The sequence below is a fragment of the Budorcas taxicolor genome, chromosome 10, assembly GCF_023091745.1.
Source record: "Budorcas taxicolor isolate Tak-1 chromosome 10, Takin1.1, whole genome shotgun sequence".
In the NCBI taxonomy this organism is placed as follows: domain Eukaryota; kingdom Metazoa; phylum Chordata; class Mammalia; order Artiodactyla; family Bovidae; genus Budorcas; species Budorcas taxicolor.
The window spans coordinates 57,187,305-57,211,281 of NC_068919.1; the positions used below are offsets into that span (position 1 = coordinate 57,187,305).

Genomic DNA, 23,977 nt, shown 5'->3' on the forward strand with positions numbered 1-23,977 from the left:
GCAAAGTGTTTACTTTCTCAGGCACGTATTGCAATTCTGCTAGTGCTTGCTTTGTTGCTTCTGATGGCAAAAATCTGAGACTCTACCAAGCTGTAGTAGATGCAAGGAAATTATTGGATGAACTGTCAGATCCAGAATCTTCAGTAAGTATTTCCTAATCTTTATTAATATATCTAAGCTAAGAAGCCATTCTCTTTTGTCTAGGACTTTCATTTGTTAGTAGGTATTCAGGGAGTAAGCATTTGTTCTGGGCTCTCTGTAACTAGTTTGTTTTTCCTTAATTTGTGTTTCAAGGTAAATGAGTCAAAATTACCACCTAGTGATGCCTTCACTGCTGTGGCCCAGATTCAGTCCCTGGTTGAGGAACTAGAATCCCTGTAATCCAGAAAAAAATTACAGTTTATACAGCACACATCAATTTTACATTTAAAGAAATAAATATGAATTTTTTCCTAAACTATATTTTTTTTCTTGACATTTTTCACTCTGTCATTTGGTTCTGTTAATTTTTCTTTGTTCAAGAAAGGTTTTAAGGGAGCTTCACCAAGCTGTATGTTTAGGTTGGGAAATTTGACCTTTTCTTAGCTTGAGTCATTATTTTAAAAAGTCCTCTGGTTAGAATATGTTATCAGTGGGTGGCTGTATCTCATTCCACTTGTTCTGTATTTCAGCTGGAAGTCATGCATGTTAGTTAATACTCAGATTTGAATGGTGAATTTTCCATTTAGCTGTGAAAACATGGCTTTTTATAAAATAGCTGTTCTAATAAAAATGCTCCCAATATTGAAAATCAGTGACTGGTTTTGAATGCCTGTCATGTGTCCCTAGATATATAGGGACTACAGTGTCTGCCTTTAAGGAGATTTAAATTTAGTTGAGAGAAATTATTAAAAGTTTAAATAACAGTTTAAGTCAAGAGAGGTATCTGAAGGTGATATATAATCAATTGGCAAACACTATTTCATAATTCAGAGGCGAGAGAGATCAGATTAGGGTAGCCATAGAAGTTTTTATTAAGGACAGTATTCGAGTTCATTTTTGATAAATGGATAAGATTTAGAAAGATAGATCCTTAGTCTTTGTTGAGTGAGAGGATGGCCTGAAAGTGGATACAGGAAAGTACATGTCTAACTAAGTCTTGTTCCAAAAACAGTGATAATTGGATTGGAGTCACAAGGTTGACATAGAGAAAGTCTAGAAAAGTAGCATCTTAAAATTATGTAGGTGGAAGATTTGAAGTTGCCCTAGTCTAACTAGCTGTCTGATGCTTTGTTTCTCTCTACCATATTCCTGCCAGCTTGTCTTCTGACGTCTGAGGAGGGAAACTCCACTCTAAATGCAGCACATTCAGTCTTTGAATTACCATCACAGTTATATTGAAATTAAATTTGTAATCCTTAAAATCTACTTGTTAGCTGTAGTTTCATTTAGAATAAGTCTAATGTTTCTTCTGGGCTTCTCAGGTGGCTCAGTGGTAAAGAATCCACCTGCTAGTGCAGGAGACGTGGGGTCAATCCCTTGATCAAGAAGATCCCCTGGAGAAGGAAATGGCAACCCACTCCAATATTCCTGCCTGGGAAATCCCATGGACAGAGAAGCCTGGTGGGCTACAGTCCATGGGATCTCAAAAGAGTTGGGCACGACTGAGTGACTAAACATTTCTTACATGAGAGATCACCTCAGACACCTATCTTGTAATCCCCAAATTTGTTCCCTCAGGCCAGACCTGCTGCTCCTCTGCCCATAGGTTTATCTAACTGCTTTGTATTTGACCCTGGTTACTGTTCTGAGCAACTTTCGGTTTGTTTATACACTGGAAATTGTAGGATCTCTAGAATGTAGCAGTATTATGCCCTCTCTCAGTAGATTATGTCTTGTCAGTCATGCCACATTCTTTGTATGTAATTAATTCATATTGAGCTTTCAAGTAAACATCAGAGTCTTTTTTTTAGCTAGCAAGCTATCTTATATTTGTGCATTTGAATTTGGGACTCAAATATAGACTTACTTCCCTATTACATTTCACTCAAGGTACGGATGTTTAGTATCTTTTTGAATCCAGATTCTGTTAATTGCGTTACTTCTGTATGACTTACATCATCAGCCTGTTCGATGAATGTTGTTCTGCGTTTTCATCTAAGTCAATTAGATGAAATTCAGATGTAATTTCTGAATTTTATTACAGAAATGTTAAATGTACTGGGCTGAAAAAAGGACCTAGCAGTATACATTTGAAATCTTTCTCCATTTTTTATTGTCTAGAATATTTCTTCAGCTTATCCCAAGTATTTGCATGAGTCAGCTTGTCATGCAAATAAAATACACCCTGTCTGCCAAATCTCTTGTAATCAAAAAAGGAAGTCAGATTTGTATGAGATTGTTTTAATGTATAGTAGATTGTGTGTACCCTGATGTCTTGATGACTAAAATGTACTAAATAGACATCAGGCTGTTTATTCCAGCTTACAGACGTATGCTGTTTTCCTTTTTGAAAATTATAACATTTGTCTGCTTTTTGTCTTTTGGCTGTGTCAATCCCCATAATTTCTCAGAGTACATACTCTATGGTTCATTCTTCTCACTGGCAAAATGTATCAATAACCTGGGCATTATTTTTCCAGGAAAATAGAAATTTCATTTAGAGCAGATGAATACGTTCTTGGAATTTTAAAATTTATCTTGGTCTTCTGTTCCAGTGTAGTTACAAATGTAGTTTTTTCTTAAACCTTCCATTTTCATTTTTTTAAAGTTAAAATGTAATATTTATTCATTGTAGAAAATTTTTGACCCTTTCTACTTTCATAAGCTAAATTCTTGAACAGAAGACCCCAGAGACAGGACTTGCCTGGTGGTCCAGTGGTTAAGAATCCACCTGCCAATTCAGGGGACATGGGTTCGATCCCTGATCTAGGAAGATCCCACGTGCCCTGGGGCAACTAAGCTGGTGTGCCACAGCTACCAAAACCCCACACTCTAGAGGCCGTGCTCTGCAACAAAGAGCCCTCACAGGCAAAATTAAAAAAACAAAAAGAACACAGTCCAAAGTGCGAAAAAAAATCTACTTATCTAATTTTCTCTATTTGAAATTTTCTGTTTATAAATCTGTTTCTTACCAGTTGAGAGTGGTAACTTAAAATGAGTAAGAAGGAGAAACTTGGGAAGAAGAAAGTGTGTTTTGTGGGTATAAAATTTTAACAAGACCTGTGAAATGAATCTGAAATGAATGGAAAAAAGTTGGAAATACATTATCAGACGTGATATTAATTATTATTAGAAAAAGTACATGTCAGATAAAAATTGTTGGTGGATATCTGTATCAGTTTCCTACTGCTGATGTAACAAAATTCCACAAACGTGGTGACTTAAAACAACACGTTTATTATATCTTTGAGGCTCTAAAACCAAGATATTGGCTAAGCCATGGTCTCTCTGGAGACACTAGAGGAGAGTCTTTTTTTCTTTTTTAAACCTTTTCCAGCTTCACAGGCTACCTGTATTTCTTGTCTTTCTTCCTCATCTTGCCTTTTGAAGATAGCAACATAGTACATAATATTTTCACATCCTTTTCTCTTTCTGGTGTCTGCTTCTCTTGTCATATCTTTTTCTCCAAATCAAACCATATTTCCTCTCTTTAAGATTATATTGGACATAATGCAGGATAACCTCTTCATAGCAAGATCTTTAATCACATATGTACTTTTTTTTTTTTTTGCCATGTAAAGTAACATATATTCATAAGTCCTAAGAATTAGAATATAGATACCTTTTGGGGCCATTATTCTGACTACTACAGCACACTAATTTCATGTTCAAAATGAAGATATGAAAAATTAACTGAAATGCTTTAGGTTTAGAATTGCTCACTGGAGCAAAATAATGTTATATGGATAATCTTGTTTACAAAAACCAGCCACTGACTTGGTTTTTAAATATTTTGATAATTTAAATCTTAATAGAAATTTCATCTCAAATAGTTTTAAGTGACATGCAGGGTCAGTAATTTGTAATATAAAGTCAGCATTGTGTTTGGATTTTCTAGAACCAATTCACAAATTTTGCTTAGTGCAGTCTTATCCATACTTAGAGGTGGACTTGGGAACTTAAAAAAAAAATCCAGTCACAATGTTGCCCTTCAAAAAGAAGTTTTGGTAAACTGAAGTTAAATTATTTTTGGTAAAAATAAATTTAAAATGATTTTGTGAGTTTCAGTATACTACCTTTCATTTTTTAATGTTTTTCAACCACTTTAATGTTCTGAAAAAAATTAACCTTAAAAAAACATATGAAAACATGTCTGTGCAGTTTTGCTTTTGTCTTGGGCTTCAGTATGGCTCATCAAGACACTGTTGGATCCTGTATTAAAACATTTCATTATTATTTGCTGTATTAATTTTTATTTAAAAATACTGCATTAAGAATTTATTGATCTTGATTTTTGAGCTTTTGATGCCCCCTTAAAATTGAAGGTGACATTGAGTGGGATCCTGTAGTGTTGAACAAGGCATTCAGTTGTTTGTTAGTTATAGTGCTGGCAGATAGATATTCCTGTAAGGGGATATCAACCATGGCCATATGTTGGATGTAGCTGAAGAGCTTGTAAAATGCCTGATGATCAGATTATACCCAAGAACCAATAAGTCAGTATCTACAAGTAGGACCTAAGCACCAGAGATTATTAGTTCCGTATGCTGAGAACCATTGTTCATAGTTGAACCATAGTTCAAGGCTGAGAACCATTGATCTGCAACAGTACTTCTTAAACTTCAGCATGCCCATGAATCATCTAGAGAGCTTGTTAAAATACACATGTGTTAGCTTTGGAGTCTAAGAGACTGCATTTGTAAAAAGCTGCTGCTCCAGTGACCACACTTGTAAGGAGCAAAGATTCATGGTGTGTTAGAGAAATTCCAGTGTTCTAAACTCACTAATTGTAGGTCACAGTTGAGTCCAGGTTTCAAATGGACAAACCCAGCAGACTCTTGGCAGCACTTCCAGGTGTCTGAACTAACATTTAAAATCCTGAATCTTGGGTGAATGTACCCATAACAATAAATTCATCCCTACCCAAGCACTTATTTTGTCTTTGTCTAATAACCCTAGAATCTGTTCCCATGCATGCCCTCTGGAATTCTGCTGATACAAATTGGAAAGATTCTACAACTCCAGTGTATATTGCTACTTTCCCATAGCTAACCTTGTACTTACACGCTGGGCTAAGCTGGGATCTTACTACTCTGAGTGCTCTGAAGGCGGTAAGAGTGGAGGTAGTGCTGAGGAGGATGGGCATCTCCACGAGAAGTAATTGCTTCAGGTGAAGTAACTGAAAGATTTCTGTGCAAGAGAAGGCTGCTTGGAAGGAGAAGGAAGGCAGGCTGTGTTTTATTTATTTATTTTATTTTTTAGCAGAAAGATTTTGTGGTTTGGGGATCCAGAGTTAGGCTTCCTCTGTTTACACATCTCCATCCCAAGTCACAGAATCCTACTTCTTCTCATCCTTTGCCCCTATCGTTGAGGGCAAGTACAAGCCCTAGCAAGATTGTGTTTTTAAATAGCATTGTAGGTCTGCAGTCATCCACATAGGCATAGGGCCATGTCCTCAGCCAGGTCTGTGTTGGAGCATTAGGGTTGCTAAATGAAGACATGTTCAAAGAACTAGATGTCTTGAAATCGTATACTGCTTATGTAATCACTATAGGTTTTTCTGCTTAGTTAATTTTAAAAATGAGAGTGAGTATAAAAAGTTGAAATATTTCTTTGAATTTGTGAATTGCCATTGCAAATCAGTGACTATTTAGAAGAGCCTTAAATATCCAAGATGCTGTGTCATACTGACAGTAGATATATTATTGACTATGAACCTTTTCTTTCTTTCTTTTTTTAACAGAAACTTATTGGAGAAGTGTTTAATATTGTGAGCCAACAGTCAACTGCTCGACCTGGCTGTATTATTGAACTTGATGCAATAACCAACCAAGTAAAAACGTGTTTGTGAATTGGTTGTATTAACTTGCTTTATCCCAGAGTGCTTTACAGGCATATGATACACAGTTGAACCTTGAACGTGGGAATTAGGGGCACTGACCCTTCTCACTATAGAAAATTCACTTATAACTTAACAGTCAGCTCTCCACGTCCTCAGTTCTGCATCTGTATATCCAACTAGCTGCAGATCATGTAGTACTGTAATATTTACTATTGAAAAAATTCCCACCGAAGTGGATGTATATCATTCTTACGTGTTGTTCAGAGGTCAACTGTATTTCATTCAGAGAGTAATTCTTTTGTTTGATACTAAATATAGCCAACTTCTTTTGATTTCCGTAGTGAAAATTTATAATGATTTATGTACAGTACAGCTGCATAGAGGCTCAGTTTGTGTTTTTTTAATATAAATTTATTTATTTTAATTGGAGGTTAATCACTTTACAATACTGTATTGTTTTGCCATACATCAACATGAATCTGCCACAGGTATACATGTGTTCGCCATCCTGAACCCTCCCCCCTCCTCCCTCCCCGTACCATCCCTCTGGGTCGTCTCAGTGCACCAGCCCCAAGCATCCAGTATCATGCATCGAACCTGGACTGGTGATTCATTTCATTTATGATATTATACATGTTTCAGTGCCTTTCTCCCAAATCATCCCACCCTCTCCCTCTCCCACAGAGTCCAAAAGACTATTCTATACATCTGTGTCTCTTTTGCTGTCTCGCATACAGGGTTATCGCTGCCATCTTTCTAAATTCCATATATTATTACTTACTTCAGCTCAGCAGATGCCTTTGGAGTGTTTGGCTTGTTAGGCTGGGTATTATATATTTTTTATGAGATCCATTAAAATGAAGATAGAAGTAGGATCAAAGCATGCATATACTCTCTAATCACAGTTCTTTGATGTGGGCAGTGTTCTTCCCTAGTTGACTTAGGAAAGAAGGAGAATGCTTTTGTCTATGGGGAGTTTGTAAATTCCATCATAGCCCTCAGGATATTTGTTTCTTCAGGGTCATGTTTATGGACTAAAGGGGATAGAGTAGTGTATTCATTCCAAATAAGAAAAAAGGTTATTTTGGTGAGGAAGTTGCCAACAATTTTCAAACAAGGAAATGAAGAAAGAGTTGACCATATTTAAAAACAAATACAGTTAGGTCATTATTTTTTCATAGTCCTTGCACATTATGTCAGGAAAAGTTTCCACCACTGTAGAGAAATGACCACATCAGCTCTTGGTAACAGAAATGTGGCTGCCAGACGTTACTAATTTCAGGAAACCCTTAACCTATAATTTCCTTTTTTTACTCCACAGGGATATAGGAGAAGAGTGTATTAGCTTCATTCCCATAAATGTCTTAATTTTTAGTGAACTGGCTGTTAAATTCATTTCCCCAGGGTACCCCCTTCTCTACTCTTCACTATGATATATTATTACAGACCTTTTTCACTTAGCATTTTGATTTTTACTTCATTCTTATTGAAGAATTTTTTCCCTTTCCATTTGTGGCTATCTTTATCACAAGGGCTGGTAAACTGCAAGCACTGACAAATGGCTTATGCTTATAAATTATCAACTTTAAAACTCATTCTACATTTGTTTCCAGTGTGCTGTATTATTTCTGTATCCATAAAGGTGTCACCCTTCCCTTTTCTCACATTTGGGCATCCCTGGTGGCTCAGTGATAAAGAATCTGCCTTCTAGTTAGTCTCTGGGTTGGGAAGATCGCCTGGAGAAGGAAATGGCAACCTACTTACTCATGGACAGAGGTGCCTGGCAGAGTACAGTCCATGGGGTTGCGAAAGGTTGGATACAACTTAGCGACTAAACAACAACAGCAACATTCTTCTTCCCTGGAGGAGATGACTGTTTATGCTTTGACTGTGAAGGGGTTTTTATTTTTTTATTTTTTTTTAGTGTTTCTATATAGAGAGACATAAAAATACCTTATAATTTTCATTAAAAATTTGTTGGTCAATCTGATCAATAGTCCTTCAATTTCCTTCTACTATGAAAGGAGGCTGATTTGCTTTATACCCTAAGATTGTAGCCCATCCATTGAGTGGCAGGATTATCACAGTTGCTTCCCCTCCTTGAAATCCATCGGATAGCCATCTAATTAATTGTCTTGACTTACTTCCACAGTATGTTTTTGTTTGGATTTAGCCTTTCTTTGAATTTCAGTTCACTTTTGTGATTCTGAGTAGCTATTTGTGATCATCTTTACTTTTCTTCTCTGTGTGGTCCCACGTGATTATGTAGAATCAGCTGATTGTGATGTTTCATCCATTCTTTTAGAAATCCTACTTACTTAAATGTAGATACATTTTTTCACAGATGTGTCATTCCCACTGGCTGTTATGGGATTCTTCATAATTCCTACCAGACAGAGTTTTTGGAAGTACTTTGAGGAATTTTCTGGGTTTTCTTTTTCTGGTTCTCAAGTGGGATAAGAAAAAGGAACCTGTAGTAGTGTGCTTAATATGGTCTGCATGGCCTTCTCCATCTGGTCTTGAAACCTGTTTTTTTCTTTTTTTAATTTGTTTTTTGGCAGTATTTTTTTTTCCGAGATGCAAACCTATTGATTTGTTTTTATTAGTTTCACAGTTCTGCTATTGACTATAGAGTATTTGAAAGTAAATTATCTAATGATTTTTTCTCTTGTTTTTCCCACTATACTTAGTTATTCTATAAAGAACAGAAGTTGTTGGATTTATTTCTTCTATATTAGGGTTCTTGGAGAGGTAGTGAGTGGAAGATATGGAATTGCAAAGATAAAACTTTACTTCTTTTCTTATTTGTAGTGTGGCTCAAATACACAGTTGCTTCATGTGTTTCAAGAAGACTTCATTAGAGGATATAAACCACATAAGGAAGATATGGAAAAAAAGGAAACAGAAATATTTTTTCAACCATCCCAAGGTACTTTTAAAAAATAGTCTTGAGTTTGATACCTTAATCTTAAAAAAAACGCTAAACTTTCACTGAGTTTAGGTCTTTTATCAAAAGTCATCACTCTCATGATTTTTTACAAATACACCAGTTCTGTCATTATTGTTTTTTTCTGGGTAAAGAACATATGTGGGTAAAAATTGGATATATTTATTTTTTAATTGAACTTTTAATTTTGTATTGGGATGTAACTGATTAATAATGCTGTGATAGTTTCAGGTGGACAGCAAAGGGACTCAGCCATACATATACATGTACCCATTCTCCCCCAACCTCCCTAAAAATTATATTTTGAAAGATACTTTCACTGGTGACATAGCCTTTGCCAATAAATGTTATTTATGGAATCTAGTTTAATTGTTTAAAAACTTAGCCTTGATTGTTCAACACTACAGTTAAATTATTTTGATTGGTAGTAGGTATCCCTGTGGTATCTTAAGGAAGCCCATTAACTGTAGTATAAGTTTACTAAAGATTATTGATGACTGTAGAAGGAAGATACTATGTTGTATGGTATACCAGGAAACTCAGGTACTCTGAGCATTAAAGGTACTGTCTCATAGATTTCCTGTCTGAAAGGTTGTATTTCCTTCTTCTTGAGAGAAAGTAGTTCTCCTAAGGCCATTCAGGGGTGGGATGGGGAGGGAGGTTTAAGAGGGAGGGGACATATGTATATCTATGGTTGATTCATGTTGATGTATGGCAAACACCATCAAATATTATAAAGAAATTAACCTCCAATTAAAAATAAAATGTACAAATGTAAACCATATGCTGTTTAGTTTAAACATTTATTATTTAGCTTAAAATATTCCTTTTAGAGGTTACAACTTTGTAATTATAAAACATTCATGTTGTATTTGAAAGTGAAATTTGAAAATAGCCATACTGAGTAGAATACTTTCTGTTTGAAGGTAGAAAGATATGTCCTACTTTAAGAATTCATTTTCTGTAATGAATAGTTTTTAATTTTCGAAGAGTTTCCAGATACTTTATCTGGTTATAGCTTGTAAGTATTAGAAGGTCATACTTTATTTTCTGAGTATAGCTTTTATTACAGAATTATGTATAGACTTTTAAGGAAGACATTTCTACTGAATTTGTATGGTTAATTTCATTTCCTTTAGTGGAAAATCAGAATGAGTTCCTGTACTCTGTGAGGCTAGCTCAAACATCAGCATGAATCAGCCATAGGTATACATATGTCTCCTTTAGTTTTTGTACAGTTTCCTCAATGTTCTTGATTTTATAGCTGTTTTCTTAAGGGACTTGAAGTGTGTGTTTCTCCTCTTCCCTTTCCCTGCCGCATTCTGTACACTGTTAAGTGCTTTGTTTCAGCTATGCTAAGCCTTTGTTGCTGCATGGGCTTTTCTCTAGTTGTGGCAAGTGGGGGCTATTCTCTAGTGGTACCTGGGCTTCTCATTGTGGTGGCCTCTCTTGTTGCAGAGCACAGGCTTTAGTAGTTGCAGCACATGGGCTCGGGCTCAGGAGTTACCATTCCCGGGCTCTGGAGCACCGGCTCAGCAGTTGTGGTGCATAGGCTTAGTTGCCCCAGGGCATATGGGTTCTTCCCAGATCAGGGATGAAACCCACGTCTCTTGCATTGGCAGACAGATTCTTTACCACTGAGCCACCAGGGAAGCCCAGCATTGTTGGTTCTTAATTTGTTTGGATCCATATCCATATAGAGTCCACACATAGTGTTTCATTTCTAGGAGTCTTTTAAGCTAAATTAATCCCCCTTTATACTCTTATCATGCCACTAATTTGTTTTAGAGAAAGTTATTTTATAGCAGTTTTTCTGACCAGTTACTTGTGGATGTCATTTAAAATTTTTCCTGTGAAGTGCAAATGAGCACTTATGTCCATCACAGAAGGACATAAGAAAGAACATAATGTTAGGATGTCTCATTTTTAGTGATGCTAGGATTCAGAAAATTCACCGCCAGCGTAAAATATGCCAGCAGTCTATTATCTCATGGTTTCTTCCATTGATATTGTTGCTTTTAAGTCAATTATTTCATTAAGGATTTTCAAGTATGATTTTCTAGTTTTATCAATTCTCATTTATTTATTAGCTGGAAAGCATTTGGAAGGAAAAGCTTTTCCTTATCCACGAGAGCTTTTTGGCTGTCTTGAAATAGAGTTCTTTTTAGAAAAGGCAGAGTAAGTGCTTAGTTCTTTCTCTTTAATTGATGAATTCAAAGGAGTTTGTTCCCAGGTTCCTGTTGGTGGTTATGGATGAATGTTGTTGTCTTTCTTTTTATTTTGTGTGTCATTATGAACCCATTTTAGAAAAACTCTTTATTGAATAATATGCATACAAAGATATATCAATCATTAATTTTTATATACTTAACATATTTCAGTCAGTGCAATCATAATTTTAATGTTCACATTGTCCTGTATTAGACTGGTGAAGATACTTTCAGTTGGTCCTGAGTCCTTTTGACACAACCCATTAGTTTTGATAATTTGCCTTCTTTCAGGCACAGCAAGATATACCAGGCTTCTCTTGTAAATAGCCTTTGCAAGAATGGAGTCACCCCCCACCCCCAAATTGTTCCTTCCCATGGAGCATGGTATTCAGAGGCCACAATTTGCGTTTCAGCAGTGCTCCTTGCCAATGACTTGCCATTATGAGTTTTCATTTTTTTCTGTTCTTTCTTTTCATTGAATGAAATATTCTTTAAATTCTGTGGTGCTTTACAGTTTTCAAAAGTCTCACACCCATAACCTCATATAATGTACAGGTTTACATTTTTCAAGAAAGTTTTTGCTGTCCTTTGTGGATCTCATTATCCTATATGAAAAATGTAATTGTTAACAGGAAAAACTGTGTTCACAAATAATCTTTTCATAAAATGTAAAATTTCTAAAAAGTCTCTTCTGTACCACCACAATCAGCCCTCTATCCATGACTGTCTTACATATCTTACATATAGAAAAAGCAGAATATATGTTTACTTCATTCTTTACATTTAATTTCTAGTTTTCCATTTAAGGAGTTAGTGCCCCAGTTACTTCCAGGGGCATCCAATGAGGCTGACTTGCTCCCTCTCTGCCTCTTGCTTTCTCTCTCTCTTCCTTTCATCTCTTCCTTTTGGTCCTCCTTGTCCTTCCTTTCTTCACTTATCATTAAGTGCCCTCTCATTTTTGGTATTTTTATGAATGTGTTTAATAAATTGTGTTCTTTTTTATTCTTTGTTGCTCAGATGGTCCAATCTTTGATCAGTAGGCATCCATTCATGTTGGCTTTTGTACTTAATGACATAGCCCCGTTAGTCTTTGATAGCCACTTAACTTTTAGCACAAAAGATATAAAACTGTTTCTAAACATCTTTTCTTCCGTTTCCTTCCAGTACATACCAAGAGATTTTGTTTAAACAAATGTCTTTCTCTTAACCCTATAGAAACATGTGAACATGTAAAGTCACTCAGTCGTGTCTGACTCTTTGTGACCCCTGAACTGTAGCCTACCAGGCTCCTCTGTCCATGAGATTTTCCAGGCAATGGTACTAGAGTGGGTTGCCTATAGAAACATGTTAACTTAAATATTTCTTTTCCTTTAACAATAGGATATCGGCCACCACCATTTTCAGAAAAGTTCTTTCTAGTAGTAATTGAAAAGGACAGCGATAATTGCTCTATTCTCCACATGTGGCACCTTCATCTTAAATCCATACAGGCATGTTTAGGTAAGTAATTATATAACAATTTTATGTAGCAATAATATGAGATAAATTCATTTTTACTGGACATGCTTTAGGTTGGTTAACTCTTTAAAATGGTGATCCAGTGAACTATAAATTGAATTGCTGAGTTGAAGTATGTATATGCCAAACTTTTAATTATAGGGCCATAAATTGTTAATGAAACAGGTTAATCTAAAAACAAACCAAATGGGTACATTAGACATATTGAATTAATAAATTTGATTGATTTTTAATTAGTTTGTACTAAAGGTCTATTATGACTCTGTTCTAGATACCATGTCTCTATAAGTCAGTTTTGCCTGTAAAATTAACATTATAATTTTTTGTTGGTTAATACACACTGTCATCTGATACTGTGCACATTTGCTATAGCATCTCTAAAAGAAGCAGATTTGCTATTTAGAAAAATGTGATTCTGAAGTTCAAAAGGGTGGAACTGATATTGTGGAATATTAGGAAATACAGCAGTGATTAAAAAAAAAATTTCAGCCACACTTTTGCCATTCATATTCATATTGATGTTTTTGCAAACCAGAAGATGTATAATATGAAGTACAGAAATTGATTATGAATCTTTCTTTTTAAAACAAACTTTGACTTCCTGAGAGAGAATTTAAGTGAATAATTGCATGGTTAGCCTTATCAAACTGCATCTGCCTTAAACTGATTAATCCAAAATTTTTGAGAGTTTTGAAAATTGATTTTTATATAATTTTAATGATTTTATACATACTAAACATTACAGAAAAATACTAGTGTATATGTTTTTTGTTCCCTTGGTAATCAACATCATCATGTAACTATGTAAATAGTAGTTCTAACTGGGCCCTGAACTGGCATTGAAAAGCCAAATGATTCAGTAGAACCTTTACCCATGCCTGGTTGAGCCTAATCCTCTTGTGGTAGGAGGAATCCCCAAATCTTTTCAAAGCCTTTGGAGTTAATTCTTGGCATATGTGTTGTTTCACAGAAATGTAGGAGTTGAAGGATCTAAAATCTTGTCAGGAAGAGAATTTTATTTCTTTTTTTTAAATTGAGGTTGATAGCATTATATAAGTTTCATGTGTACAACAGTTAATTTGACTTCTATATACACGACAGTTTGCTCACCACCAAAAGTCTGGTTCCCATCTGTCACCATAGAGTTGACTCCCTTTACCCGTTTCACACCCCCCCACCCACACACACCCCCTTTTGGTGACTACCTCTGGTGTCTACCAGAGGTGACTACCAGTCTTTTCTCCGTTTCTGTGTTAGTCTTTGTTTTGTTTGTTCATTTATTACTTAAAAATATTCCACATATGAGTGAAACCATATGATGTTTGTGTTTTTCCATCTGACTTATTTCACTTACATAATACCCTCAAGGAAGAGAATTCTTAACCTACCAGAAAATACAGTATTTTCTAGAGATAGGCACAGAGGGTGAGATGAACATGCAAATATAACAAATAAATGTTGCAGAGTATCTCATACATGTCACAGAAGCACAAATAACTAAATCTGCTTAGAGATTTTTCACTTGACCTAAATTTGAAAGCTGGAAACTTTTTAAACAAAGATCAAGATCACTGTGCTTACAAAGCCATTCAACTAGTACTGTCTGAAGTTTGTCTGAAGTTTCCTGTGTTCTTGAAATCATGTTTATTGTTTCAGCATTTGATAGTTGATAGGTTGGTATTTTAGTGTCTTCTTTGCCACTAGCTAATTATAGGAGCTTAGGAAAATTATTAAGCTTTCCAAGTTTAAATTTCTTCATCTCTTACGTGAGTCAGTATCTTGTTATTTGTCAATTTGATTTATGACCTATCTCTTTCAGAAACACCCCGGCTGCTTATTAATGCAGATTTCTGGAATCTACCCCAGAACAACTGACTCAGTGTTTCTATGTTTAGGCCTGAGAATCTTCATGTTAAAGCTTCCTCAAGTTTTTGATGTATTTTCAAGGTTGAAAACAGTGAAACTAGGGAACTTAAGTTTTTTTCCTATATCTTACATGTTGTGCTTCTTCACTGTGATGTAATTGATGATGCTAAGAAAGGGTAAAATAGTTTAAGAAAATTCTCTCAAGGAAAATTTTAAACTTGATCTTGTCTCCAGAACACTTTGAAGAAACTATATTTCTTATATTATAACAAAGTATTATTCTAGTTCATGTACACAGTGATGATAGTAATGTATTTCATAATTTGTTTTCAAAGCTAAAGCTTCAGAAGGTGTTTCATCAGACAGTCTACTTTCAGTCCCTGGACAGAAGCATGTAGACTCTTCTCCAGAAACCTCTCCTAGCTTGAGCCCCATGTCACATTCCTCATCAATTGCCAACCTTCAAACTGCTAGTAAACTGATTCTGAGTTCTAGATTGGTATATAGCCAACCTCTTGATCTCCCAGTAGGAGTTGAAGTAATAAGAGCAACACCTTCAGCAGGTAAGATGTTAAAACTGGACACTTGTAGCTCAGAGCAGTCTTCAGTGCATAAGATGGATGAACTCTTCTGAAACAGGTGTAAAGTTGACACTAAAAGTTTCGTTTTCTAACAGACTCACAGACTTAGAAAATGAACTTATGATTACTAATAGGGGGAGGATGGAGGAAGGGATAGTTAGGGAGTGTGGGCTGGACATATACACACTGCTGTATTTAAATGGATAACCAACAAGGTCCTACTGTATAGCACAGGGAACTCTGCTCAATGTTATGTGGCAGCCTGTATGGGAGGGGAGTTTGGAGGAGAATGGATACATGTATATATATGGCTGAACCCCTTTGCTATCCACCTGAAACTATCACAACATTGTTAACTAGCTATGAAAAGTGAAAGAAAGTGTTAGTCTCTCAGTCATGTCTGACTGTTTGTGACCCCATAGACTGTAGCCCGCCAGGCTTCTCTGTCCATGGAATTCCCCAGGCAAGAATACTGGATTGGGTAAGCATTTCCTTCTCCAGAGGTCTTCCTGACCCAGGGATCAAACCCACATCTCCTGAATTGCAGGCAGATTCTATACTGTCTGAGCCACCACTGCAGTATAAAATAAAAAATTAAAAAGAAAGATTTGTTTTCTACTAATGATGCATCTTTTTAGAAACATGTATATATTAGAAAGTATTTCCTGTGGTAAATATAAAATAAATACAATCAGCTTGTCAGATTATGGTGTGAATGTTCTAATGCAGGGTTTCTTGCCTGCGCTGTGGTTTCCAAGGAATTCTCCAGGCAAGAATACTGGAGTGGCTGGCCATTCATTCCCTTCTTCAGGAGATCTTCCTGACCCAGGGATCAAATCCACGTCTCCTGCATTGAAGGCAGATTCCTTACCATCTGAGCTACCAGGGAAGCCCCCTATAAATAGGAATATTGTGATAGCAAAATTGCAAAGAACATACATGTTCATATGTGAATTATTAAAGCTTTTTTTTTTTAAAAAAATTAAGGCTTTTCATCCACATTGTGCTATTATTAAGTATGTTTAAGCAGGAGTTGGCAGATACTTTGGGGGGAAAATACAGGATACAAGTTTATAGTTTGGTTTGTCTAAAGTGATACTGACTTTAGCAAGGCGGATAAAATAGTTTGGAGAGTAGGACTGACATCTGAGTTTAAAATGATCTGTCATTTGTGGAATTTGTGATTGAGGAGTTCCTAGAATAGTGGTTTTGAAGACTCAAAATCAGAGGTTCAAGACTATTCTGGTTACTGGTGAATGATTTTGAGTATGAGATTCTCTTACTCATCCCTAGCTTTTGAAACTTTCAAAGTGTTTGGAAAGTTTACGATATACTCAAATAAGTTTATTAGAATTAATAATGATAAATTCTATTTTGCAGGGACTTTATAAAATACTTTCAAACATCTTACTGGACAGTAACACTCCAAGGGAAGGAGTAACATAATCCCCATTAGATAGGTAGAACAGACTCAGATGTTTAAGTGGGTTTCCCACTGTTAGGAAGGTGTTGATAGACTGGAACTTGAATCCAGGCTTTCTGATCCCAGTCTTAATCACTGTTACCCCTCATGTTATAGTTGACAATAAATAGGAAGTGTTAATCTTTTGGCCATCAGGGATAAATATGATGGCTCTAGTTCAGTGTTAGGAGAGCATGAATTAAACCTGTGAAAAAGGTGAGATCTAATGTTTGTCTGGTTGACTGAAAGCATTTTGCGGTGGAGTAGATCTAGTGTCTGGATTATTTGAGGGCCAGTTAGAGGAATTTGAAGGGAAAATTCTAGTGACTGTTAATGTATTTATGATGAAAGTGATAAAAGATACAGCATGAAAGTCCAGTGAAGTATGTGTGGTAAAGATGTAATTTATAGCAGATAACAAGTTTATTGATTGATAAACTTTGACTTGTTTAATTGATTTTGAGTTTTATTTTAATGAAATATATGATTTAGTAAGGGACTACAGAGTTATTCTGAACAAGTTCATAGTGGATTTGAATTAATCACATTCTAGACTTTGAGTATTAGCATATTATTTTGTGATTCTCTTATTATGATGACCTACTTTTTCTTTTTTAAGGCCATTTGAGTTCCTCTTCAATTTATCCAGTGTGCCTTGCACCTTATTTAGTCGTTACAACTTGTTCTGACAATAAAGTACGCTTCTGGAAATGTTGTATGGAAACCAATCTACAGTGTAAAAGTGATGAGAAGGAAACCTATCATTGGAGAAGATGGCCCTTGATGAACGATGAAGGAGAAGATAATAGCAGTACAGTGAGCATCGTGGGAAGACCAGTTGCTGTTAGCTGTTCATACACGGGTCGCCTTGCAGTGGCTTACAAACAACCGATCCATCACAATGGTTTTGTTTCGAAAGAATTTTCCATGCATGTTTGCATATTCGAATGTGAATCTACTGGAGGGTCAGAATGGGTTTTAGAACAAACAATTCATCTTGATGATTTGGTCAAAGTTGGGAGTGTACTTGATTCACGGGTCAGTGTTGACAGTAATCTCTTTGTGTACAGCAAATCAGATGCACTTTTGAGCAAGGATAGATACCTTATTCCGAATATCAAACATTTAGTACATTTGGACTGGGTATCAAAAGAAGATGGTTCCCACATTCTCACAGTGGGGGTCGGTGCTAATATCTTCATGTATGGGCGGCTTTCAGGAATTGTGACTGAGCAAACCAATAGTAAGGATGGAGTAGCTGTCATTACTTTACCACTAGGTGGAAGTATCAAGCAAGGAGTTAGGTCACGATGGGTTCTTCTTAGATCTATAGACTTAGTGTCCTCTGTTGATGGTACACCTTCATTGCCTGTCTCTCTCTCTTGGGTAAGAGATGGGATCTTGGTGGTAGGAATGGATTGTGAAATGCACGTATATGCGCAGTGGAAGCACGCTGTCAGATTTGGAGACGTTGACACTGATGGTTCTGATGCAGAAGAGACAGCAATACAAAATCATTCTGCCTTTAAATCTAGTATGTTGTCAAGAAAAAGTATTGTTGAAGGAATGGCTGTTGCTGACGATGTATTTTGTTCACCAACTGTAGTTCAAGATGGTGGCTTATTTGAAGCTGCACATGTCCTTTCCCCTACTCTCCCACAGTATCATCCCACCCAGCTGTTGGAATTGATGGATTTAGGGAAAGTTCGCAGGGCCAAAGCTATTCTCTCTCATTTAGTAAAATGCATTGCAGGAGAAGTTGCAGTAGTTAGAGATGCTGATGCCGGAGAAGGAACTAAGCGACACCTCTCTCGGACCATCAGTGTAAGTGGCAGTACAGCAAAGGATACAGTCACCATGGGCAAAGATGGTACTCGAGATTACACTGAGATAGATTCCATTCCTCCACTACCCTTGTATGCATTGCTTGCTGCCGATCAAGATGCAACCTACAGAGTTTCAGAAGAAAGTACCAAAGTACCACAAAGCTATGAAGATCATGCAGAGAGTCAGCCAGAGGACCAGTACTCAGAGCTGTTCCAAATCCAGGATATAACAACAGATGATATCGACTTAGAGCCAGAAAAGAGAGACAACAAATCAAAAGTAATAAATCTTTCTCAATATGGACCAGCTTACTTTGGCCAAGAACATGCTAGGGTACTTTCTAGTCATCTCATGCACTCAAGTCTACCAGGCCTTACCCGTTTGGAGCAGATGTTCCTTGTAGCTTTGGCTGACACGGTGGCTACCACCAGTACTGAGCTTGATGAAAACAGAGATAAGAGTTACTCAGGTAAATACTCTCACTAAAAATTTATAAAGTTTTTGTCAGTAGAACTGTCTGTGTTATTTATATAATGACTCACGTATTAAATTGCAGTCTTTCTTTAAACCTTACAGGGAAATGTTCTCTCTAGTTGACAGTTAATATTAGGTAAAATGATCAGTTGTGAAAGAAAAGACAGTTGGGGTAGACTCTGACTTGTGCACATAACTTTATGTATTTGTGATATCTTTGTGCATCCTCACCTGAGTTTTTATCCTGAAACTCATATCATTTTGGACATACAGTCTTTTTTTTTTTTTTAACAGATTGATTCCAATGGTTTATTTTTATTTTGCTTTTAGTGATAAAAATGGCCCATTTGTTAATTTTACTATTGAACCACCAGGTTTGTAAGGAGCGCCCCCCCATCCCAACTCCCCCGGCACAACTTTTCATCTTCACATTGCTAGGTACAAATAATTTTTTTATAATCACCTAATTTTCTCCAAAAAGTCTTGAGAAAGAGGTTTTCATACATTTTAATGTAATGCGTGTCTTGCGTAATTCATTCATTCAACCAGAAAAATTTTGGCTACCTCCTGAAACTAGATTCCATTCTTTCTTATGCAGATAATTGAAGGTAATGGTGTTGATTCTAAATGATAACATTAGCAAAGGAAACCGAAAATGATTGATCATTCATTCATTCAGTAAATACTGTGGAGGAGTGAACAATTGCTCTGTGCCAGGAGCTTCATGTACTTTATCATATTTAATTATCACAACAATCTGCTAGTAGGTAGCCATTATTATACTTGATTTTTTTAGGATAAGACACTGAGAGATTCTGGAACATATAAGGTCTCATAGATAGTAAATGGCAGAAGTGGGATTCAGATGTGGATAAATCATTGCCTCCAAGCCTGTACTCTTAATTATTTCACAAAATTTACAAGTTTGAGAAAAAAAGTCTGTTCGTAAAGCTACCTGGAATATCTCTCTTCATATAGACTTATGCCCTTACAATGTGTCTCCAAAGTTTTTTGTAGATTCAAATAACTAGTGACTTTTAGAGGATTTTGCCTATGACTTATTTTATAACTCTAGTAATTAAAATTTTTTTGAATCATTATGAGGTTGTGTGCAGTAGAGCAGGATCCTTCCCAGAAGAGCCTTAAGCCTTTGTTGCAAACTTAATATTTATTAGTATATATTAGAGATTTTACTCTGGGGTATTAAGAAAATAGCTATGTCATAATCTGTGAAAAATAGTTAAAATTTTCAGATACGAAACTGTATCCTTAGTTAGGCAATATAAAAGTGGTTCTTCCTATCACAGACTTTCATGAGGTGGATAAGGCAGGAATGAATGTCTCCATTTCACAGGTGGGAAACTGAAGCTCAGAGATTATATAGTTACTTATCTCAGGTGATAGATTCTAAGTAAATGAATCCCTCCATTGTTCAGGTGAGACAACCTAGAGGTATTCCGGGCTCAGCTTTCTCTCACGCCCCAATCTAGTCCATTGGCACATGCTGTTAGTTCTGCTGTGTGGAGACTGCAGACGTTTCTCATCACCTCTCCTGTTACCACTCTGGTCCAAGTCACTGTCACATCCTGCCTAATTACTGACAAAGCCTCCTAAAACTGGTTCATTCCTGTTGCCTCAGTCTGTCCGTCACATGGGAACTAGTGATTGTTTTAAAACAAAATCACCTTAAATCTCACCTCTGCTCAACAAACACTGATGGGTTCCCATGTCGCTTTAGAAAAAAAGCCAAATCCTTCAGTGGCCTTCAAGGCTCCAGGTGATCGGTATTCACATCACTCTACTGCATTGGCTTCCCTGCTGTCCCACAAACACACCAGGTGCAGTCGTCTCAACGTCTTTGTACATACTGTTTCCCCTGCACAGAATACTTGTCTTCCAGATTTAGGCACCCTTCACTCCCTAACCACCTCAGATTTGTGCTGAAATGTCATCTTGGTGGAAAGTTATTCCCTGGTCGCATAATATAAAATAGAACCCTCTTACTCCAGCACTCCCTTTTCTCCCAGTTCGGCTTTATTTCTCTCTGTAGCATCAATTTTCCACTAGACACATTACTTCTTTGTTGTTTGTGCCTGTCTCCTAAGATGTAAGCACCCTGGAAGTAGGGACCTTGCCTTATTCCTGCCAAATCTGCAGTACCTAAACTGTGCCTCTGATGTAGCAGATGATTAATTTGTTGAACGGATACATGAATGAGTGTATGAACAAATACAGCTAATGGGAAGTAGAGCTGGAACTTTGACAGTTTAAGATGTTTTATTTTCTTCAAGAAAATATTTGATTCAATACTCTTGAGTACTTCCTAAATGGCAGTTACTGGGCTAGGTGCTGTTAGTATTTTTCTGTTTTTTTTATCCAACAGTGGCTATAATTTTGAGTAAACTTACCATGCTTTCATACCTCTGCTCAACTTTTGACTAAGAACACATTTGTGAAATCAGAATTGAAGTTCAGCCTTAACTTGGTAACACTAGCCTGAGGAGTCAAATTTCAAATATGGATAGTACTGTATTTCATTTGAGCTAACCAATCTAGAAAATATTACCTATTTAATTATATAAAAAATAATTTTACTTTATTATGTAATTCCTAGTTTTTAAAATAGGAAAAATTCACATAGGAAATATTTTTATAAAATATACCTAACTATTAGTTTTTGTTGGATTTCAAGTTTACTTTCCTTTTCATTTATTATGAGTAGCTCTAAGCACTATTATTACCTGTACTGATAGGTGCTCACATTTTTTGTAAATTTTTTCTTTTGACAGTTTTATTATATACATGTACTTATTGAGAAGCTATATGTATTGATAAAGATATCGAAGTATTCAGAAAGGAATACACTCAAAAATATGTGTTTTTTGTAAATTATTATTTAATGTTTATTTTCTAACTTTCCATTGGTTTATGACCTGTTGCATTCCTTTTTCCTTAAATTTATTTACTCTTTAAAGGAAGAGACACATTGGATGAGTGTGGTTTACGGTACTTATTGGCGATGCGCTTGCACACTTGCCTTTTGACATCGCTGCCTCCTTTATACCGAGTACAGCTACTTCATCAAGGTATTGTTTGAACCTTTGTGCAATTTTTATTTCATACTGAAGTGGTTGGTATATTCACTGTTGTGTATAAACATTAGATAAGTCATCACATGCATACCCATCACTAGCCTTAAGATCTTCCTGTCACAGGGTACTCACTTACCCTTTTACTGTATTTTTCAGCTGTACTCTGTGACTTTTGCTCATCTGTCTCAGTTTCTCAGACTTCAGTCATCAAAAGTCATAGTAGTTTAGGAGTAAACTGGGTAGTCTGCTTTTACAACCTAAAGTGTTCCTGAATTTCTATATCTGATACGCTTTCTTTAAAAATTTTGCCCTATGCATTGTTACTTGTGTTTACTTTAATATAAGCATTATGTTCTAAGTTATTTACTCACAACTAAAGCTGATGTTTTAGGAATATCTGCCATATAGTAACCCAGTAGATTTGCATACTTCCAGCACACTGCCACTCTGATTTAAGATATATAGACTTATATCAGCCCCCTAACTTAGAGATTAAAAAATCAAAACTGTAGAGTTTAAAGTGACCTGGCAAGATATAGGTTGTTTATTATTAGAGTTTGAATTAGAATTTCAGTGTAGTGGGCTGTGTCCCTTTTGAAACCAGCATCTTGGATACAGCCCCATAAAATATTGTTTAGTATTATAGGACCTAGAATATCAGGCTTTATAGTTCATTATTCTTACCCATAGTACTTACCCTTTACTGTCAATAAATGCTTTTTTTGAAAATATGATTCTAACAGCTGTCTAATAGTCTATCATGTTTTTAAACTATAATTCATCTGTCCTTTACTTTTTTCCTAAAAATATAAATTTTGCTGTTTTTTTCTTCCTTGAATTACCATGCTACTGAATGACCTTACAACTTTACATATAAATATTCATATATATCTAATTACTTCCTCATATTAGTTTTCTAGTGGTGAAACTACTGAATCAAAGGGCTTGAAAATTCTTAACACTTATAGATATTGCTACTTTCAGAAAGACTGTGCTAACTTAAATTCCCAGAACCAATGTTAATGATGCCAAAACTCAACTCATTGCAATACTTGATATTATCATTTAGAACAATCTGTGCCATTTGGAATAGGTTAAAAAATGGTATTTCAAATTTTAGTTTTAATATTTAAAATTTTAGTTTTAAATGATGGTCAGATGGTACTGAATCACTTAATGACAATTATGTACATTGCCTAAGGAGATTTAAAACACCTCAAATTGCTAAAGCTTTGTCAAATTCCATTTTCCCTTTAGTACAGTTAAAACACTGGAGATGAGAAAAGTGACTGGTATTGTCGGTGATGGTCTGGGGAACAGTTTTCAGGGAAAAACTTAAGTAGCTAGTTGTTGTTTTTTGTTCAGTCACTAAGTTGTGTTTGACTCTTGTGACCCCATGAACTGCAGCACACCAGGCTTCCCCATCCTTTACTATCTCCCAGAGTTTGCTCAAACTCAGGTCCATTGAGTTGGTGATGTCCTCCAACCATCTCATCCTCTGTCCCTCCCTTCTCTTCCTGCCCTTAATCTTTCCCAGTATCAGAGTCTAAGTAGCTAGTAGACAAGCTAAAGAAGAACAAAGATATATTGCAAAGAATAGCCTGATGTTGGTAGACAAAAATAAGTGCCTGTTGGTGTGCCTGGTTTTATTCTTCTTAATACCTTTTTTCTGATAGTTAGGTTTCCAAATACAGTTGCTGCTCTCTTAATCTTATTTTTGAACCAAATTCCTCTGACATGCCTGTGTGTATTTTGGTTTCCCTTTAAATGAAATTCATTTAAGGGTATAGGGTATATTTTATATTGTTATTTTATATTAAAATATTTGTGTCAGCAAAAGTATGCATTTTGCATTGGCTTATAATAGCAATTTCTAAATCAGTGTTAATTTTTTAATAGTTACTTTATACACTTAACTATTTCTTAAACCAGATGGATTTGATGGTGGTGGTGGTTTTATTGCTAAGTCGTGTCCAACTCTTGTGAACCCATGGACTATAGCCTGCTAGGCTCCTCT

The 23,977-nt window shown here is 35.9% G+C and overlaps 1 protein-coding gene across 1 annotated transcript in view; it reads left to right on the forward strand.

The window, feature by feature from the left end:
• The window catches only part of DMXL2 (Dmx like 2), a 172,064-nt gene that overhangs the window by 101,632 nt on the left and 46,455 nt on the right, over nucleotides 1-23,977 (forward strand). The window contains exons 13-19 of the mRNA XM_052647404.1: nucleotides 22-143; nucleotides 5,885-5,974; nucleotides 8,795-8,912; nucleotides 12,521-12,640; nucleotides 14,860-15,087; nucleotides 17,187-18,863; nucleotides 21,844-21,954. Of these exons, the coding sequence (XP_052503364.1) occupies nucleotides 22-143; nucleotides 5,885-5,974; nucleotides 8,795-8,912; nucleotides 12,521-12,640; nucleotides 14,860-15,087; nucleotides 17,187-18,863; nucleotides 21,844-21,954 (2,466 nt within the window). The remainder of the gene's footprint in view (nucleotides 1-21; nucleotides 144-5,884; nucleotides 5,975-8,794; nucleotides 8,913-12,520; nucleotides 12,641-14,859; nucleotides 15,088-17,186; nucleotides 18,864-21,843; nucleotides 21,955-23,977) is intronic.